The sequence below is a fragment of the Hermetia illucens genome, chromosome 3, assembly GCF_905115235.1.
Source record: "Hermetia illucens chromosome 3, iHerIll2.2.curated.20191125, whole genome shotgun sequence".
NCBI classification, from domain to species: domain Eukaryota; kingdom Metazoa; phylum Arthropoda; class Insecta; order Diptera; family Stratiomyidae; genus Hermetia; species Hermetia illucens.
This window is the reverse complement of record NC_051851.1, coordinates 5333512-5354564: the sequence shown is the minus strand read 5'-3', so window position 1 is coordinate 5354564 and position 21053 is coordinate 5333512. Positions and strand designations below refer to the sequence as shown.

At 45.6% G+C, this 21053-nt stretch overlaps 2 protein-coding genes across 2 annotated transcripts in view; both read left to right on the top strand.

Moving 5' to 3' along the window:
- LOC119652780 (acyl-CoA desaturase 1-like) overlaps positions 1–7000 on the top strand; it is a 54217-nt gene extending 47217 nt beyond the window's left edge. The window contains exons 5-7 of the mRNA XM_038057092.1: positions 5713–5783; positions 5855–6040; positions 6216–7000. Coding sequence (XP_037913020.1) covers positions 5713–5783; positions 5855–6040; positions 6216–6714 — 756 coding nt within the window. The 3' untranslated portion in view covers positions 6715–7000. The remainder of the gene's footprint in view (positions 1–5712; positions 5784–5854; positions 6041–6215) is intronic.
- A 9530-nt stretch (positions 7001–16530) lies between these two features.
- LOC119652581 (plasma kallikrein-like) lies at positions 16531–17818 on the top strand. Its single transcript, XM_038056797.1, has 6 exons — positions 16531–16653; positions 16711–16858; positions 16913–17112; positions 17168–17271; positions 17421–17516; positions 17577–17818. The coding sequence occupies exons 1-6, from the start codon at positions 16545–16547 to the stop codon at positions 17751–17753; spliced, it is 834 nt and encodes a 277-aa protein (XP_037912725.1). The 5' UTR covers positions 16531–16544; the 3' UTR covers positions 17754–17818.
- The last annotated feature ends 3235 nt before the right edge of the window (positions 17819–21053 follow it).

The following is a 21053-nucleotide window of genomic DNA, read 5'->3' as shown; positions in this document are numbered from 1 at the left end:
TAGTCACTCCGATGTCATCTCCAAGGCCGATAGCAATCACGCCTTTGGGGTGCTGTTACGGCAAAATTTCGTCGTATATTATTATCCAAAGATGGGGTCGGAGGAGTGATCCTTATGGAACCCCACAGGTTGTCCAATGTGTCTTAGGTCCATCGTCCGAATCGTAACACAATTGCCCGTTCCGGAGGAATTATTTGACGATGGGCACCGGGTGTTTGGAAGTGCCTAATTTGGCTACAATCGCAATTATTTTGCCCCATCTCGCAGAGTAAGGCTTTCATTGCTGGCTCAGCAATTTTCACTACCATACTGATCGCACTGACAGTAGATTTCGCCTTTCGGAGTCCGAACTCTCCATTTGAGAAACCGACCCCCCCCCCTTCCCTTTTCTATGATCGGAATAAGGCTATTGGAGACGACCCGGTCGAATAGTTTGCTGGGGATGCTGTCTAAGCCTGGAGCTTTATTTTCAGCAATCTCCTTCGCGACCTCAAGGACCTTTTCTGTTTTTACCTCGGGAAGATCAACGGAGGATCTATCTGAGCAGTGGGTGGGTTCGATTCACTCGCGACTTATGGGAAATGGATACCAATTGTACCCCACAGCAAATCAAAGTTGGTGACCGACGGTGATGACATGGCGCCTCATATGTACATTCCCATGGCTTGGAATTCACTTCCTTGCATAACTTCCTAAAGTGTTCCCTTTTACTTATCGAAATGGCTGATTATTGTTACTTCTTCACCTGCACAACTTTTCAAACTCGAATCGATTCCTGCTTGCCTTTGAACCAAAAGGAGGAACGTCGCCGAATACGATACGGTTACGAACCATGGTGAAGTGAACATCTCTTCAGCTACTCGTCATCGTGGTTAACATCCCTCTCAGGACTATGGAAATATTTGTGACCACATGCAAGTCCTTTGGTAATGCGGTATACACTTCAGAAATCATTGCTTTCTGTGGCTTCGTTGACCAGCGCAAAAAAAAAAATTCCCTTTCATCGCGACGCTCACTACATTGAACTTCTGGGGATTTCGCTCAGTATCGAAGTTCGAGCACGTCACTCTCGCCTTCAACAGCAGGCACTAGAGAGCCTTTTATTCCTTCCGTTCATTGATCCGCTTCCATGATTCCGCAGTCAGCCAGATTTTACGATGTCCCTTCGGTAGGTTGCCAACGATGTGCGTAGCACTCGAGAAAAGATCATTTTTAATGGCAACCAAATCGATATTCTCAGCAGATTCGTTCAGGGTATCTGCCGCCCGATCTGCAAAATAACTATTCCACCGTTGAACGACAGCTGGATCATACTAGCGATCGTTATTGAACTCCAACCCTGCGGAGGCAACGCCCAACCGAACTTAGCAACCATCAGATGGTGTTGCCTTTTCGAGGCTGATGACAGTGCTTTTATTGAGAGAGACAAAGAGAGAGATGAGACAACTCCTAAATTTACTACTGATCGCGAAGTGGTCGATCTAGTTGGACATACCGTATCGGTCAGTTGAAACCCAACTGACCTCATGACAGGCTCTTTGCTTGAAAGAAGTGCTACCAATGACAAGAGACCTAAAAACCTCCCACCATTATCGTTACGAGCACCAAGACCATGCTTCCGCATCACATGTCCGAGCAAGGTGTTTTCAGAGCCCATTTTGGCATTCACATCACCTGGCAAGATCACAATTTCACCTCTAAGAAGGCTTAGCGCAGCATTGCAACTGAATATTTAAATGCTGCTTACTAAAGCTCGTGTGAATTCGTCTTCTGGGCTATTGACCGTGTTTTTGATTGCTCGGTTTCCTCGGACCTACATTGCTGTTCGTTTTGAGGATCGCTCTGTGTCTGTCTGTCAGATTGTCACACACAGTTGCCTTACAAACATTTATACCAGTTGATACCAAATTTGGTACAGTCAGTAACATCGTTCTACATTGAGTTTAAGGGGGGTGGCACGTGGGATACCATGGATGAATACTACATTAAGTAGAACGGGAAGCTGGTGACGTGGACGCTACTGGTTTAACGCCGGTGTGTGGAAATGGATCCAAGCGGTCCGGACACCGTGAACTTGGAAAGGCCCGAAGCCGATGGCAGAAGAGAGCACTCCGAAGGAAGATGAAGCACCTTGGGAATGAGGACATGGACGTGGCTGTATCACTAGGGGCGGTTACGCCCAGAGAAATCGGACACAAGGAAGCGGAATCTCCGGCGGAAGGTGGGGATAAACTGGAAACCCCGGTAAGATCCACACTGGACGCACCAGACTCTTCTGTCAGCGACAATAGACTAAGTTTATGTCGAAAAACATAAAGATTGGTCAAATCAACCTGCAGCATGCCAAAGCTCCCTCCTACCTGTTGGCAGCGAGAGTGACAAAGCTGCAGGATTTCCCCTATATCTTTCTGGTGCAAGAACCGTGGCTTCGATTTAACAGAATCGGTGGCATTGGATCAGTAAGGGGGGCTAGGATCTTCTACGACGAAAGATCCATAAGACCGAGAGCTTGCGTCCTGATGTCAAGACGGACTATGCTGAGCCAATATTGTTCCCAGGACTTAGCTACGGTCATCATATAATACCAAATAAATGGCGAGAGGAAAAACATCATAGTTGCCTCCGCTTATTTACCCTATGATTCTTTGTATCCTCCACCGACGCAGGAACTTAGGGATCTGGTGGCGTATGCAGAATCAAGTGGTCTCGAACTCTTAATAGGTTGCGATGCGAATGCTCAACATATTTGTTGGGGCAGTAGCAAATGCAATCCAAGAGGAGAGAAGCTATTTGATTTCAGCTGGTCTTATGACTGCAAACATAGGGTACGCCCCTACGTTCCTGGGACCGAGAAGAAGCAAAGTAATTGACCTAACAATCTGTACCCCAAAATTGTTAGAGTTGATTACACACTGGCGAGTGCTAGACGAGGTCTTACTGTCAGATCACCGATATCTTGAATTCTAGATTCTAGATCTGACTACTGCGGGCGAACAGTCTGCAGTACAAAGACGGAACCCTAGGAAAACGGATTGAGCAAAGTTCAATGAACTTCTTGGCAATAAAGTACAGTTCCCTAGGCGACTAAGGACTCCTTTGATGCTGGAAGATGGAACTCACAACGTGAATATAAGAGGCTCGTTAGGTGGTCGAAATGAGACTCCTTTAGAGCGTACTGTGAGGAACTGGAAGGCGAAAGGGAGACTTCAAGGCTGTGCAGAGTCCTCAAAAGGGATGAGTCGGCCAAGTTGGATTCTCTTAGAAAACCCGACGGTACTTTCACGAGCTCCAGACTGGACTCAGTACAGACCCTCCTGGAAGTACACCACCCGGGAGAACGGGTGAGAGAAGTGGTAGGGAGAGAGTTGACGGTTCTTGCAACCCCTTCAACACGCGAGCGTTGCAAGAGGAACTGGAACACTGCGAAAACGGTTGTTACCCATGAAAAGGTGAGAGCTGCCATACTGTCCTTTGAACATTTCAAAGCACCTGACATGGATGGCATCTATCCGGCAATGCTAAAGGAGGGTATGGAGCATTTAGAGCGATCTCTAAGAAATATTTTTCGAGGATGTCTTGCTCTGGGCTACGTGCCTTCTTCTTGGCAACAGGTTAAGGTAGTTTTCATACTGAAACCTGGGAAAGATGACTATTTTAATCCAAAGAACCTCAGACAGATCAGTTTGACTTCATTCTTGCTGAAAGGTTTGGAGAGACTGGTGGAGCGTCACATTTGTGGAAACGCACTTAGGTCACACCCACTTAGTGAAAACCAACATGCTTACCAGCGTGGAAAGTCCTGTGAGTCTGCTCTTCATTCTTTGGTCACAAAGATAGAGGATGCAACTTTGAATGGTGAGTACGCGATGGGGGTGTTCGTGGACATTGAAGGGGCTTTTGACTGTGCGCATTTTCAAAAACTTTGTGATGCCGCCAGAGCGCATGGTGTTGATGATGCTTTAATTAAGTGGATCCATGCTATGCTAACGCAAAGATTGTTGTGCGCTGAGGTAGGGGTCGATCGCTACCTGACTACAGAAGCGACGAAGGGCTGCCCCCAAGGAGGTGCGCTTTCGCCGCTTCTGTAGAGTATGCTGATCGACTCACTGCTATGCGAACTGCAAAATTTGCCAATACACGCTCAAGCTTATGCTGATGACGTGGCTGTACTTGCTGTTGATCAGGATCTTGGAACGGTGTGTAGGAATATACAACGTGTCGTTGATTTGATAGACAGCAGGTGCCTTAGACATGGTTTGTCGGTTAATCCAAATAAAACCACAATGGTTTTATTCACAAAAAGGAGAAAACTGGATGGACTTTGTCTCTCTGAGATGAGGGTACTACCCTACAACTCTCCGAAGAAGTGAAATATCTGGGGGTCACTCTAGATAAAAAACTTCTTTGGAACATGTAGAGGTGAAGATGAAACGAGCTCTCACAGCTTATGGGCTGTGCAGACGGACCTTTGCCTCGGCATGGGGACTCAGGCCTCATGTGGTAATGTGGATATACGTTGCCATCATTAGGCCGATGTTCGTATATGCATCCGTAGTGTGGTGGGTTAAGGTGAGACAAAAAGGTTTTCACCGTAAACTAGACGCACTGCAAAGAACTGTTTGTCTGGGTATCACTGGTGCCATGAGCACGACATCCGGCGCAGCTGTGAATGCACTACTCAATTTTCAGCCCCTGGATATACTTATTCAAAGCACTGCATTGAGAGCAGCTCATAGACTAATTCGATTAGATCTATGGGAAAACAACGGATGTGGGGGGCACAGAGCATTGGAAGAGTTACTGGGAGGACTGAATCCAGTTCTTACAGTGCCTTTCGATTCTCGTGTCCCCATACATCTGTTTGGTAGAAGATATGTAGTTACCCTGAAGCGTAAAGAGGACTGGGAAGACCCAGAGGAATGCGTGGCGGGATATACGGAAGTCTTCTACACCGATGGCTCAAAAACAGAAGAGGGTTCTGGAGCCAGAGTCTACCTCTCGAATAAAAACGAGAAGTGGGCTTTTCCTTTGGGACAATATGCAACCAAGTTTATGCGATCCTAAGGGTGGCAAACTGGGTGATTGACGAGCGGTTGAAGGGCAGGCGCATCGCAATCTGCAGTGACAGTCAAGCTGCACTGAGGGCATTTAGCAGTCCTTTGATCACCTCGAAAATCGTTCAGGAATGCAGAAACCGTTTGAACTCTATGTCTAGATTCAATACGGTGGAACTACTCTGGGTACCTGGTCACTGCGGCATAGAGGGAAATGAAATCTCGGACGCTTTAGCGAAAGAGAGGGTCAAACTCCCCTATGCCGGGACCGGAGCCAGCAATTGGGGTATCAGTAGCATTGGCTAAATCTGTTTTCAAAAACTGGGAACAAGTTTCCCATAATGACAGGTGGCAGAGCTTAAGTGCTGCTCGACACACCAAATTTTTCCTGTCAGAACCCAACATACGTATCCTGTCGAAAAGCAGGAGGACTTCCAGGCACTTCAATGAAATGCCAATTTTTCACCTTTTGAGAAAACTCCGTCAACGGATTCATGGCGTCAGTTTTCTCCAGAGCAATGCCCACTTTCCCAGGCACTCCTCTAAGCCTAAAAGGGATGTCAATCAATCAACCATAACTCTCTTTAGTCGCAACGTTAAAGAAGATTGCCTCAGCATAGTCATAGTCCTTCTAACCATTTATTTTTATCAATTACAGGTTATTGAGTACGGAAAGAAAATCGATATGTCAGACATGGAAGCTGATCCCTGGATTATGTTCCAAAAAAAGTTAGTATTATAATTTGACACTATCATGAACTTCCGCATTTATTCTCACCATTATGCAACCCTTCTTCCAGATACTACAAAACCATGTATTTGATTTTCACCGTTCTCATCCCGACCTCGATTCCGATTATATTCTGGAATGAAAGCTACCTCGTGTCCCTATTCACAACTTACTTCTACCGAACTGTTGTCCAATTGAACTTCACCTGGTGCGTCAACAGCGTTGCCCATATTTTCGGGAATAAGCCATATGATAAGTAAGTATCTGAAAATGCACTAGTTCTTACTTTGGGATTTCAGTTTAGAGGACAAGGAGCAACAAGTTAGCTGCTCCATGTTGACTGTTCAGAGCTAAAGTAAGACTTCAGAGTTAAAATTGATAAATATCTGGAAAAATGTTTATTAAATTTAATTATAATTTCCCCCCACCAGAAACATGCTTCCAGTTGAATCCCGAGCTGTAGCCATTATGGCAGCTGGCGAAGGATGGCACAACTTCCATCACTCCTTCCCATGGGACTACCGTGCAGCTGAATTGGGAATGCCCCACAATTTGACCACGACCCTTATCGATCTGCTTGCCAAATATGGACAAATCTACGACCGTAAATTCGTGAGTGATGAAGTCATCCGTAAACGTTGCCTGCGAACTGGCGATGGATCTCATCATAAACACGGTAGAATGCCAGAGGAGATTCCCGAAGGAGAGCTGATCCTGCGCAAGTACATTGTTGAGAAGCAAAAGCTCGATCAGTTCCGTAATCATTTGGAGAACTACGCGAAGGAAGATGATCTCAATAATAACAATAATAATAATGGCAAGGATAAGCTACAGGTGAAGCAACCTTGCGCCGATAGTAACAATAGTTGTAATAAGGACTTAGTGTGTAAGTTGAAGGATAAACAGGCGCTGAATGCCTGCAGTGCCTAAGTCACACGCGTACCTGTACTGAACGATGGGGTTTGTTCTGCTGTAGTTCCATTGTCTCATTTTGTACAATATTTAGGGATTAATATTATTATTGTAGTTTTATTCCAAGTGATTGTTTAATAGTAGGCCTAGAAAACTATTATTATTATTAATATAATTAAATTGTTTGTGGTTGTTGATTGCGCTTTATATCACTATGTAGATATGGCTAGTGTTCGTATTTACGAGCATATTTTATAAAAATCATATAAAATAAACAAAAATAATATTTGAATGGTATGGAAAACTTTTCAATTTTTAACTATCTGTATCTGAATTCCAACAGGTGAAAGGGACGAAAATTAGTTAATCTTCTTGAGACGTCTTACGACTTGACAATGAATCCAACCGCTTCCTACTATCATCTATATTTTTTGCGACTCTAGGATAAACTTAAGGGCGGTTTCTAGTCAATTTCCTCAAAAACATAGTATACTACTATTAGCTTAATTTTACAGAAGTTATCAGTGTGAAGAGTATTTAGAGGTCTGAACACCGTTTCATAACTTTTTTCAGATTTTTCTGAGAATGGCTCCCTTAAAGAAATCGTCTCTCTTGACCCCCGCACTCCCCGCCTTTCCAACATATGTCAAAACTAAGACTGACTTCAGAAAGTACTAATCGAGACCTTTCATTTGATATCCAACACGGCTATATTCGGTAGGAAAAAAAATTGTCACCCCCTTTTTACATGTATGAGCCCCCCCCCCCCCCCTCCTTAAATTTAACGTAGAAAGGTGTAATTTACATGTGTGGGCGTTCACAGTTCCCATCATCTCACCAAATTTTGTGTCAATTAATATGGCCCCCTCGGACACCACCTTGTCATGGTGGGGGAGCTTGTGGTAATTTATTACTACACTAAGGGTTCCAAAAACACATGAAGATGGAAACAAAGGATTGTAACTCTCCAAGTGGTCACAGACTTCGAATCCACTCGCGACTATGAAAAATCAGGCCGTGGCCGAGGCACGGATTTTGGAGACCTCACCTAATTCATGTTCCCCCACTGGAAAATCTGTGGAAGACAGGCTCTCCACTTCAGTGGAAAACCCACACCCGGTGTCTACGGCGCGGTCAGCCAGAAAGGATAGTACAGCAACTCCTTTAATGAGAGGAACTGGAAATCTGACTACGGCCGTCCTGTCGGTGACACTGTTGCCTAACTGTTCTAAAATACGGGGAAGGAAGGCTCAGCAGAAAGAAACTTTAACCACAAAGCAGAAAGGACTACAGGCTTGCCTGTCAGAACCTTCTCCTCCGCCTGTACCCAGAAAAACGGAAGAAAGGGAATCTGTTAATGTAGACCCAACTGGTCTAATGCGAGTATGTGTATCCATGCAGCCCGGACTCCTGGTAACCCCGGTGAGATCCACAATGAACGCAGCAGACTTTTCAATTAGCAGCGGTTTTCACATTATACTGCACTTATAGCTACAAACATAAGAGTCAGTGAAATCAACCTGAAGCATGTCAATGCTTCTTCCTATCTACTAGCGGTAAAGCTGGCAAAATATGCAGGACTGTCCTTATATATTTCTGGTTCAAGAGCCATGGGTTCCTTTGAAAAGAATCTGTAGTATTGGATCAGTCAAGTAGTCCCCTTGATCTTCTTCGATGAAAGATCCGCGAGACCAAGGGATCCTGATGTCAAAATTATTAGAGGCAACCATGCTGAGACAATTCTGTGAAAATAAGCAGAGCACCATAGTATCTCTTTATCTCCATGTTGAGTTTTTATGGTAAATTTAGACGATATAGTGTCGCCATCACATAGGACATTAACCAAATCAGTCTAGAAGTCTTTTGACACTACCATTCTAGAGCGGGTCGACCACTTACAGGTCAGTATGTTGGAAGTTTAGGCCACTGACTATCCCACCAACAACCCACGGTTCTTGTATGAGGTATATAAATGTCTTGCAGCTATTGATCCGACGACTGATAAGTGTAGTTACCACTTTACAATGCTGGAAATTTATTTGGGAAATATGGCACCCCATCTACGCTTCAGACAAAGATGCCGAATGCCGTTTTAGGAGCCGACACTTTTAATGTGAGGGTCTCAAGCCCGTAGTAGAGCCGGCACCCCAATTGTTCCCGAACCTTCCTAACATCGGGTTCGGGAACCCCGATAATAGGGAAAGTTCCCGGCCTATCGGCTCTCTCTCTCCTGTTTTGCTGCCTAGCAACATCCAGGTGCAGGTATTGAGGTTATTCTGGACACCAAGTTGTTCCAGAACCGCAGCACCATTACGTCCTTCTTCTGGATGCCAGATGTACCACTTTTTGAACGATAGCAGCTCAAAGACCCTTTTCGGGGTTAGTCACGAACCATCCCACAAATCATTAAGGGAGAAGCAATACTGCCTGAGCCATTCGTTCGTGTCTTGGTCCGGAAAGTTTCGCCGTAAAATTTTACGATTTACACCTACCGATTCAAAGCGAAGCCTTGTGAAGATGCAGTCCTTACAGGTAAGTGGAGTTTCTCCTAAGCTGTTTGCACAGCAATATCGATAGCCTTGCCGACCGGGCCCTCTTAGCTGCCTTTTGTGTCGAAGAGTTGAGATCGTCCGAGGACCGCTGCCGCTTCGATTTCCCCTTAGCCGTAGATGCTTCGAACGATCTTTTCCCCTTAACCTTAGCACAACCCGTAGGTTGTGATTTGCCCGAAGGCGGTTTGCCCGGAGGCAGCTCGCATCGATTGGAGCCTGGGATCCGAAGTTCTGACATAAGGGTCCTGCTTCGGCTCGTCCTTTAAGGACTGGATCCCAATTAGATTGGTTCGCACTTGAGTAAGTGCAGAAAGAATCTCGGCAGAGCTCCTTTTTTCCGAGATAAGGCTAGTTAAAACTGGGGGTCGCCTGGTACCCAGAGTTCACGGTTTACGGCCACATCACACCATGTGACCATTCAGCCCCCGAAATGATAGTCACACCTGGGCTTAGGGTTTTGATTACCGCTTGACTTCAGGTGTCACCTATCGTTTCCTAGAGGATTTTCCTTACTGAGCTCCCTCACCACGCAAAGGTAGGTAATCGTCGAGGGAGAAGGCGCGTATCCCTTCGTGCGGATAAGGGAATTCTATTCCATTTACGCATTCGGAAGTGTACGTACATAGACACGTTTATGCACAAATCGGGTAGGGGGGGGGGGGGGGGGGGGCGAAACGCCCACCCATGGACAAAATTGGCTATAGGAACGATACTCAGCACAAAAAACCAAAAGTATTTGGCATATGGAGACTTGTTGGCAGACTCTGCGTCACAGGCACATACCCACGCACCAGTTGCTGGCGCAAGCTGTAAGCGGACTTCCCACTCGCACGTGTCAGTGGAGCGCCAATGTTCCTGCAGATACGGCGACCCGGGTAGAGTTGTGTCTGGTCAGTTGAGTTGAACATCTACTGCGGATTTTGGAATCCAACACGCCACTTTGTCACAATCCCAAGATGAGTGAACCGTCTACCTAACGAAGGAGATGTGCGGGGGGAACTATTACTGAAAGCCTACGAAACTTTCGCCGACTGTCTACCGTTTGGTACGTGGGCAGTTCAAAGAGGGGAAAGTACGGCTAGATGAATAGGATCCCCTATGAAGCACAGGGGTAGTGGGAGGCGAGAAGCTGGCGACTACCACGGCTGTGTTCCGCGAACGTGAGCCTGCGCCTGAATTTAGGGCAAATAACTGAACCAAAATATAGACGAAACGAGCACAGTACCATTGATATTGAAGGAAAAAGAGGATATTAACGACGCCATTATGGGACCATCGAAATTGATACTGCAACAACTGATAAGGAAGTGGTAATGGACCTGGATCCCTTTAATCCAAGTGGTAAAATGCTACGCTCTCCACCCAAGTCGGATGAACGTCCAGGTATTGATTGTGGCAAAGGCTGTACCGTGCCCAACAAAGAAGAAGCGGTGCATGTCAACAACGAGGGAATTGATGCAATTCTAGCAAAAATACTCCGAGTGGAAAGTTGCCTGAAGGAGATGGGTAAAACCCGAAATACGCTCTACGAATTTGTCGGGTCGAAACATAATATTCATCGCTATATTAAGGTGGTTGTTCGAAACCTTAAAGACACTTGCGAAAAGGCGTGCGTAAGTTAGGTTCGACGAACCAATATTCAGCGAATATAGGACAGTTACAAACTCTTACGTTCGTCCCCATTGCGACAGATACCTGTTGCTACTAAAAGGATGGAACAGAAAGTTGTAGAGGGCATAAAGAGGAGCAGAGAAAGAATGGAATATACTTGTGTAAAGCTTCCAACCCCAAAAAAACCAGTAACGAAAGTAGTCCAAATTTTGGACCCCAAATCAGCTCCTCAAATGAAATCCCAGGAAATATAATAGAAGCCAATGTTTGGACAACCGTGACTCCAGGAAGCATGAAAACAAATGAGGCCCTACCCAGAAAGCAGAGATGACCCCTCTTGCTCTGAAATTCTACAGAAGGTCAAGTGAGATCGGACGCTAAGCGGTCTGGGAGCCTAAGTCACACAGATCACAAGAACGCAGAAGGGAGAGCTACTCCTGGAGCTCCGGAAGATTCGGGACGAAAAGACACTCAATTACCAGAACTTGGTTGGTAGAGGTGAGGAAGTTACAGTGAAGCAGTTAACCCAAAATATAAATGTAGAGTGTGGGAACCTTGACAAGATCACGACGAAGAAGGACATATGAAGAAAAGCACACGATGGCACGCAAACGGCAATCATTAGTTTGCCAGCTGATTGGGCAAACAAGTTGCTAAAGGCTGGCAAAGTCAAATCAAAGGGGAGCAGCATGCGATAAATTCCAAGCCTTTCATTAAATACCTTGGCATTATGCTGGATCATCGATGCAGCAATCGTTTGCACAAAAGCCCTTAATGTTCAGGTGTATAGGAGAAAACTATCTTCAGTATATCATCCAAGTGCGTTAAGATTCGCTAGCGCATTCCGTTGTTCGGACGAAGCAGGAATGGTGCCCATTGATACTTTGGATGAGGAGATCCGAACACTATACAATTGGAAAGCACGTAGTGACCATAATGCCGAAGATTGACGAAGAGAAAAAAAGCGCACACAATCAGGGTGTGGCAGGAACTCTCTATTTGGAGAGAGTCAGAAACAGGAAGGAAGGACCTCAAATGAGCTTTTCAACAACGCCTGATTATTATTATTCTGTTAAGGGAAAGCCGCACCGCGTCCTTGAAGAACTATTGTGCTCCTTTTACTAGTTATAGTATACCTGTTGATCATAGTATCTCAAGCAGGCCTGTAACCGTTAGAAACTTTGGTATGTTCCCCACTTCCAGAAGTTTCAGCTTTGCATCTGGTATTAAGTGTTCTCCCAGATGTATCGACCTACTTTGCACAAGTGCCGGACACTGTCCCAGGACGTGCATAGAGGTTTCGTCCTTCTCCTCACAGAACCTGCAGGCAGTGTCCGTAGATATCCCTAGCTTCCCTAGGTGATAGTTCAGCCGACAATGACCAGTGAGAATTCCCACTATGATTCGGAGGTTCTTTTTGGTGAGGTTTAAGCAATCCTTTGTACGCATGGGTTCGTATCCCCCAATAAACACCCTGGACTGTTCCATCCCCGGTAGGCCCGCCCAATTTAGTTCCCTCAACCGTTTCTCTTCGTTTCTTAGATTCATAGCCATGAAACCGTTTCCGATTCCACAGAAGGGTTCTAGCCCATGTAGAGGCATCCCTGCTCCCTTCTTGGCTAGTTCATCCGTTGCCTCATTGCCTTCCAACCCAGCATGGCCTGGAACCCAAAGTATCCAGACCTTGTTGGACGAGCCGAGTGTATTCAGTCTCTCAAGGCATTCCCATACTAGTTTAGAGTTCACCTGGTTGGACCTAAGTGCCTTGATCGCTGCTTGGCTATCGGTGAGAATAGCTATTTTCTGCCCCCTGTAGTTCCTTTGCAGATTAAAGGAGGCACATTTGTCTATGGCGTAAATTTTCGCCTGGAATATGCTAGTGTACCTGCCCATTGGCTCAAAGTACATTTTCCTTGGACCAATGACATCGACACCGCTCCCTCTGCTGTGAGGGATCCGTCAGTGTACCAAGTAATCAGTTGCTGGTTGAAGCCGTATGTCGTAGCCACGCTCTCCCAGTTTGCCTTGTTACTCCAACGTGTTTCAAACTTCTTATCGAAGTGAAACCTCGTTGTCATGTTGTCTCTCGGTATCAGTAATTCGGGATACCACCTAGAAAGGATATCAATCTTCCTTCGATTTAGGCAGCACCGTGCCTCACTCATACTACCGGCCATCCTGAATATTGATCTCCTTGCCTGCATCTGTATGTGCAAATGGAGAGGGGTTAATCCCAGAAGGACCTCCAGGGACGCCGTTGGGCATGTCCTCATTGCGCCATTGATACACACGCAAGCCAGCCTTTAGAGCTTATGTAATTCCCTGGCTTGTGTGCTGAGTTCGGTTCTTTCTGCCCAGATTACCGCTCCATAGGCAATCATTGGCCTTACTATTGCAATATATATCCAAAGTAGTATCTTCGGGCTGCAACCCCATTTTTTTCCTGCTATGGATCTGCAAGTCATCAGAGCCCTCGTGGCTTTCCGACAAGTGTTTCCAACATGTGTCTTCCAGAATAATTTTTGGTCTAGCGTGATTCCCAAATATTTGACCTCTGTTTCTCGTTTCACCTCCATATCATGTAATGTTATGGCTTTCAGGTGATCCAGCTTACGCCTCCTAGTGAATGGTACTATGGTGGTTTTGGTTGGGTTGATCCGCAGTCCCACCTTCCTGCACCAGGCACTAGTAACCCTTAATCCAGTTTGGATTCTATCACATAGGGTATCTTCATATTTGCCCCTACAGATTAGAACAATGTCGTCCGCGTAGCCCTGGACTTGTATTCCAGTATTAGTTAGCACGTCTAGGAGTTCACCCACTACCATACTCCACATCAGCGGCGATAGTACTCCACCCTGTGGACAGCCTTGAGTGGTGTTCATGATAATAAAATTTGTCCCTGTTTGTACCTCTATTTGTCTGCTTTCTAGCATTTTGCCCATCCAGAGTGCCAGGGTGTTTCCCACTCCTTTGCGGCTTAGGGCGTCCTGTATCTCTGTGTGCAATGTGTTGTCGAATGCTCCTTTTGTTTCTATGGCGTCCCGTAGTACCTCTGTCAGCTGATACAGAGCAGTTTCAGTTGACCGTCCTGCCCTGTAGGCGTGTTGAAAGTGATGTAGGGGATTACGCTTTAGAACGTCGGTTCTAATATAGTTGTCTATGACCTTCTCCACCGTTTTGAGTACGAACGATGTAAGGCAGATTGGTCTGAAAGATTTAGGGTCAAAGGGTCCCTTTTTACCCGCTTTCGGAATAAAAACCACTTTTGCCCGTCTCCATGCCCTTGGTATGTAACCCAGTGCTATGCTCTCCCTTACCACCCTCAGAAGAGACTCTAAGATAATTCCTAGGCCTCTCTGTATAAGTGCTGGGAAAATGCCATCTACTCCGGGAGATTTCATTGGTTTAAAGGTTCCTACTGCCCATCTTAGCGTAGCTTCTGAGCATACCTCTTTTGTTAGTTTCCAGCTCTCTTTCCTTCCCCTTTTATTCGTTGTTGGGGTGTCAGGCACATTGTTGTCGCCTGCCGCCGAGGGGTAGGACCCCGGGAAATGAGTTCTGAGAAGCAGGTGTACTCTGTCCTCCTCATTCTCGGTGAATGTCCCAACTTCCTTTTTCAAGCAGACAGAGAATATTCCTCCGTCTTTGGCTACAGACTTGTACAGCGTGGTTGCTTCTGTGATCTGTTCAATCCCTTCACAGAATTCCCTAAAGCTGTTCCGTTTCGCTTCCCTGATCGCGTTGCTATACGCAGTCAGTGCATTTTTATACCTCCGCCAGTCCCCGGTTTGTTTTGCGGTTAAAGAGTTTTCATACCTCTGTTCTCATTCTGGCTAGGTTCTTGTTCCACCATGGTACATCCCTTGATGACTTGACTGTCCTGGCCGGACAGCTGACCTCATATGCGTCAATGACGATTGTGTTGAGGTTTTCCACCACCGTTTCTAATTCCAGTTCGCTCCTGATACCACCGCCCCCTTGAAGGTGGGCAATGTTGTTGCTCAGGTGCGTTGTGTAGGATTCCCAATCCGTTCGCTTGGGATTCCTTATTATTCTTTTTATTTCGGAGTTACCCTCAATGTCGAATCTGATTATCCTGTGATCAGACATTGAGGGTTCATCCGACACCCTCCAATTCCTGACCATCCCGTTCATTAGGGTATTTCCTAGAGTTATATCTAGTACCTCTTGTCTGGTGCTGGTCACAAATGTTGGAGTGTTTCCTACGTTGTATATTTCTAACTTATTACTAAGAATAAATTCGAGAAGGTACTCACCTCTACGATTAGTGTCGCTGCTTCTCCGGACTTCATGGTGGGCGTTGGCATCGCAGCCGAGAAGAAGTGGTAACGCCCTCGCCTCGCAATACTTCGTCAGCTTTGCGACTTGTTCCGGTGGAGCCCGGCTCTCGTCTCCTGGGAAGTATCCCGATACTACAACTTCCTCTCGAGTGCTCCTCCGGGCTTCCAATGAGACTTGGATAGCCACAAGGTCCCCGGTTATGAACTCTGAAAGGCAAATGTATTTTAAATTACGTTTGAGAATTATGCAAGCTCTTGGTTTTTCACAAGAGGAGTCTCAAATTACCTGCATGTCTCCTCCTTGCAGACCGCGAATCTGCCCCCGGTACACCCAGGGCTCCAGAGCCAGCACTATTCCAATGTTCTCCTTGGAATTTGCCCTTGCAATCACTGCAATGATCTGGGCTATCTTAGTGCTGGCCATTGGCTCCGTTATTGTTTGGAGCTCTTCTCCACTGTCCGAGTGTCACCGTCCTCCTCCGACATGGCCCTTTCCTGCGTGTCGCTGTCCACCCCGAGCCCTAGGAGTCCTAGGTCTAGGTCGTCCAGCTTCTGCTCTTCACTGGGCAGTAGGTCTATTTCCCTGGTTGATCCAGTTCTTTCCGCCTCTATGGCTTCCGCGACTTCTTCAGGGACCTGGGTAAGTTTTTCACCCGTTGCCTCCTCCGAGGTCTCTTTCCTTCGCTTTTCCTTGTGCACCTGCACGGGTATGTTGCCAAATCGGTAGTTGATATCACAACTCCGACGTTTAATTGCCTCCAGGGATCGGTCATCTATCCCGATCGTGAGGAGTTTACCCTTGCCCTCCACCTTGCTTCTGAAGACTCTCCATAGTCGAGTATGGAGATCCTCATTCTCAGCAATTAGGAGTCTCATTAGGTCTTCCGTTTCTATTGCCGCGGCCTTTGGCAGAAAAACTGTCACCATGTGGGCTCCTGGTATATCATCCCCAGCACATGTTGACAGTTCTACCCCTTCCTAGCCTGGCAATCTAGGAACGCCTGATACTCTCACCTTGCTTTCTATTGTATTGGCTTCCCCGAGCATAACAAATTCCATTTTACGGTAGGTGTGGCTATTATATAATATAAGGGAACGCCATTTCCTTCCTTGACATATTCATGCTTCAGTCGATGTAAAACTAAAAGAAGATCTAACTATCTCAAAACGAACGTATCTAAGGCACGTTATGGTATATTAGATACCTACTCAATTCCGTGTGATACTTTATTTTAAATGAGGTGCAACTATGTAACCTCAATGAATTACTCCAATTTCCAGACATAACCATGGAAGTTATCTGATTTATTACGAAAACATTTAGTAGTATCTACCCAATATGATGTTTCAGTAGTACGCAGATAACAGTCACACCTAAACTATGGTTCAGTTAAGAGTTCTATACAATTCTGTCCTACTTCTCACAACAGTCGTATCTTGTAGGAAACAATGCGGTAAAATAGAAAAAAGATTACATCGAATCTACGGCGGTTGGTATCACGGGGGTTTGACATATAGGTTCAGTATTATTCCCAGTTCCATTTCAGGAAGAAACGTTCAAGTGTTCTACCCTTGGTTTATGGCGTTCGTGGCAATTCCTGTAAATAGATTACAGCCAACTATAACCAGTGTATCTTGTGGAGGATCTCTAATAACTCGACGAGATGTCCTGACAGCTGCTCATTGTTTAGACTTGTAAAAAGTATATTATTCGTTTAAAAGTTCGCAATTTATAGTATTTATTTTCAGCCCTTGTACCAAGGATAAATTTGTTGTATTCAGTGGTTTAGAAAATCTTTGTCAACCATCATCAAGTAGGATTTATCACAGAATTCTAAGGACAGTCATTCACCAAAAGTACAATAGAAGAACTGGTGGATTCGATATAGCAATTGCAACATTGATAGACAATGTTAATAAGGTTCCAATTTGTCTACCTTCGCCAAAAGGTATCTTCTTTGGAATAGAAATTAATAAAAAATTTTAAGGCCAAACAATTTTCAGGGAAAGTGCCGAAAAGAGCAGAGGTGATTGGATTTGGATATATAAACGATTTTTACGAAGTAGCCTGCAAACTTCAAACTATTTATTTAAAAATTCACCATCAGGTAATTTGGATTTAAATAAATAAAAAGATAAATTTATTAAATATAATAAATATAAATATAAATAAATAAATTAAACTCGGCACTAATTTCTTAGGGTTGTCTATGCCTTATAAGATATAAGATAAAATCCATCCTTTTCCCATATATAGCAGGTTTGTAAAAGAATTTTGACAGATTATGGGTATCCTGTCCTAGAAAACGTGATCTGTGCTGGGGATCTAGATGGTGGGTTGGATTCATGTCAGGTACGTACATACCATATATGCATGTAATCATTTCCAAAGGCTTCACAATTTTTATTTCAGGGTGATAGTGGTGGACCTCTTCAGGCATCTAAAAATGACATATACACTATTTATGGTATTGTTTCGTTCGGATTTGGATGCGCATTGCCTGACACATTAGGGTTTTATGTAGATGTTTCCAAGTTTATAAGTTGGATTGAAAAGTTTGCCTATGATAGAGTCGTGTATCCGGGATAGGAAAGTATAAATGCATGTGAAATCATGGAAAGATATAATATAAAAAAATATATAAATGTAGTTCAGGTGCTGGTCTACACTTTCCTATTCCTTTCCTTCTAAGATCCTGGCAGAACTATAAAAATCAAACAACCTGCCTGCAGCTGAAAACAAGAAAGTAACAAAGGATATTGTAACGAGGTCAACGACCCAACGACTAGAACCTGGAACCTGGTTCCTTCCGATTTCAGCATCTCCTCCACAAAATTATAGGGTCCGATAACTCCGTTGAGGGCATCATTCAAGCTTCCTCTTTCATTCCCGAATCTCGGACAACTCAACATAACATGCTCCGGGTGCTCGGGTGTAGCGACGCATTCGGAACACGCTGGGGGCGCATCCAATCGGAAGCGATGCAGGTACATTCTGAAAGTGTGTTAGGTTATAATTCAATTCTCCATGCTGCCGCTCGACCCATCCCTCACGGTATCAGCGTATAGGTCCAACGGCGGTTTTCGGAATTATCCCACCGTTGCTGTCATTTCCTGTATATCATCGACACCCGTCACCGCTGAACCGCAGGCCCTTCCGACCTCATGTCGTCCGAGCGGCCCCCAATTGAACGTCGCCTCGCCACCGAAACAGCTGTTCGTGTCAAGGCTAGCGTACTCCACTACGCCCGACAAAATTCTGGCCTATATCAGAAGCAAAAGCAACTCAACTTTGTCACCTCTTTCCTGTGTGAAGCTGACGAAGGATGGCTCTCCTGACTGAGTGATAGCTTCCTTCAAAGTGACATATCCCCATGACTTCGATGCTATCGTCCAATCCTCCTTTTGGCCACAGGAGGTCTTCGTTAAGCCTTATCAGAGGTCTAAGATTCGCGAAAATTTCCGGCCCGCCCGCCTGCCTCGCCGAACTTGAATGATTCCAATAACTATACGCTATTTTATCAAAATGTAAGGGGTCTAAGGACCAAGCTGTCGGATTTCAAACTGTCTGCCTTAGCATTCCAACATTATGTCATCTGCATTTCTGAAACCTGGCTGGATGACAGGATTTTAGATTCTGAGCTCCTCGAAGGTTACTCTGTCTTTCGTTGTGACAGAGACTGCGTTGCGCTTGGCAAGACAACTGGCGGAGGTGCCCTAATAGCTGTTAAGTCCCCTCTCCGTGCCGAAATCATCTTTTCCTCCTCCTCCTCCTCCTACGATTCTGTTACCATACGTGTCCTTCCGGCAAACGTATGTCCGTTTATCATATCGTGTGTATATTTTCCCTGCCTAAGCCCGCCTTCTCTGTACGAGGATTTCTTCGACAGATTATCAGAGGCCCTAACCATTTTGTTTCCCTCACTTCCTTTCATCCTCTGTGGTGACTTTAATCTTCCTATGCTCTCCTGGCCCGTTACTCCTGGCCTTCCCTCCCTCCCTAATAACTCGACCCACCCTTCCCTTCCTCTATCCACTTTCATGTACACCTGTGGGGCCCTCCAATTTAACCTTTCTAGAAATCACTTAGATCGCACTCTTGATCTTGTCCTCTCTAACCTTCCTGTACGTTATCCTTCCCAATCCCTTCATGCTCCGTCTTACGTTGCCCCTGACGCCCATCATCCTGCTCTCGAGTTCGATGTTCAGATATCCCGACTCCACTCTCCTGTCGCTTGCAAGCCTACCAAGTTCAACTTTCGTAAGGCGAACTTCGAAGGTCTGAACTCAGCCCTGGCGTCAATCAACTGGGTCCCCCTGCTCTCTCCGCGTCTTTCAACTGGGTTCATATATTAAGTAATTCATCGTGTGATCAAGCGCTTAACACCTTCAACAATATCCTCTCTGATCTCCTCTCCTGTTATGTCCCTTCTTCCCCTCCCTGCCTACGTTCTTACCCAACTTGGTTCACAACGGAACTTCATATTAACATGCGCTTGAAACATACACTGAGGAAGAAATTTCGGGCTTCTAAAAATGACGCCGACCTTGCTCACTTTAAAGCTATACGATCTACTGTGAAGTCAATGGTCAGAAAGGCGCGTAAAAGGTACCTATTGAGCGTCGAAGCCGCCCTTGCCCGCGGTAACTTAAAACTCTTTTGGTCTCACGCTCGCAACTCTCGTAATCCTACTCATTCTGTCCCTTCTTCTATCAGCTTCGCTGACTCCACTGCCAACTCCCCACAACAATCCTGCGACCTTCTCTGCACCTACTTCTCTTCAGTGTTTTCTCCCTCGAGCCCTTCACCCTCTACACCTTTCATAACCACAGACTCCTCCGAATCACTAGCCATTCCTCTCCTTACGCCTTCCTTGGTTGAGTTCCTCATTGGTAACCTTGACCCCAATGTCGGACCTGGCTCCGATGGGCTTCCTAATCTCTTCCTCCTTAACTGTAGAAAACACATTTCTCTCCCCCTGTGTATAATCTACAACAAAAGTCTAGACGAATGCTACTTTCCCCGTCTCTGGAAAGAGGCCCTTATCATTCCTATCCTCAAGAGCGGAGACCCTTCCCTTGCTGTGAACTACCGCGCCATTTCCCTTCTCTCCTCTTGCTCCAAAATCCTAGAAAGATACGTCAACGACTGGTTGACCGCGCACTTCGGTCACCTCATTGTCAAAGAGCAGCATGGTTTCGTGTAACATAGATCAACGGCTTCAAATTTTCTGGTCTTTACCAACTTTGTTGCTAAACGCTTGAATTCATGACAGGAGATACATGCTGTTTATACTGATTTCTCCAAAGCCTTTGACACCGTTGACCATAACATTCTCCTCTCTAAACTTTCTTCGCTAGAGTTCCCTCCCTCAGTCATCTCCTGGCTTTCCTCCTATCTCTCATACCGTTCCTGCAAAGTTTCTTTTCATGGTCACTCATCTCGTTCCTTCTCTCCTTCCTCTGGTGTTCCCCAAGGCTCTATACTTGGCCCGCTACTCTTCCTATTTTTTATCAATGACCTCGCCTCCATCCTCACCTGTCCGTATTTGCTTTACGCAGACGACCTTAAATTGTTTGCCTCTGTTTCCTCTCCATTGGACTGTGCTCTCTTACAATCCAACCTTGATAATTTAGCCCGTTGGTGTTCGATCAACAAGCTAACACTGAATGTCAACAAATGCCACTGGATGCGCTATTCCCTGAAACCCTCCCCATCATCCTTTTCCTATTCTCTCAGTGGTCAACCCCTTTCACTACTGACCTCCTTCAAAGACCTGGGTGTAATATTCGACGATAAACTTCGTTTCAATTCCCACTTCGTTGACATCATCAATAGAGCTTCCAAAATGTCTGGTTTTATCCTACGTTCCTCGTCCGACTTTACCTC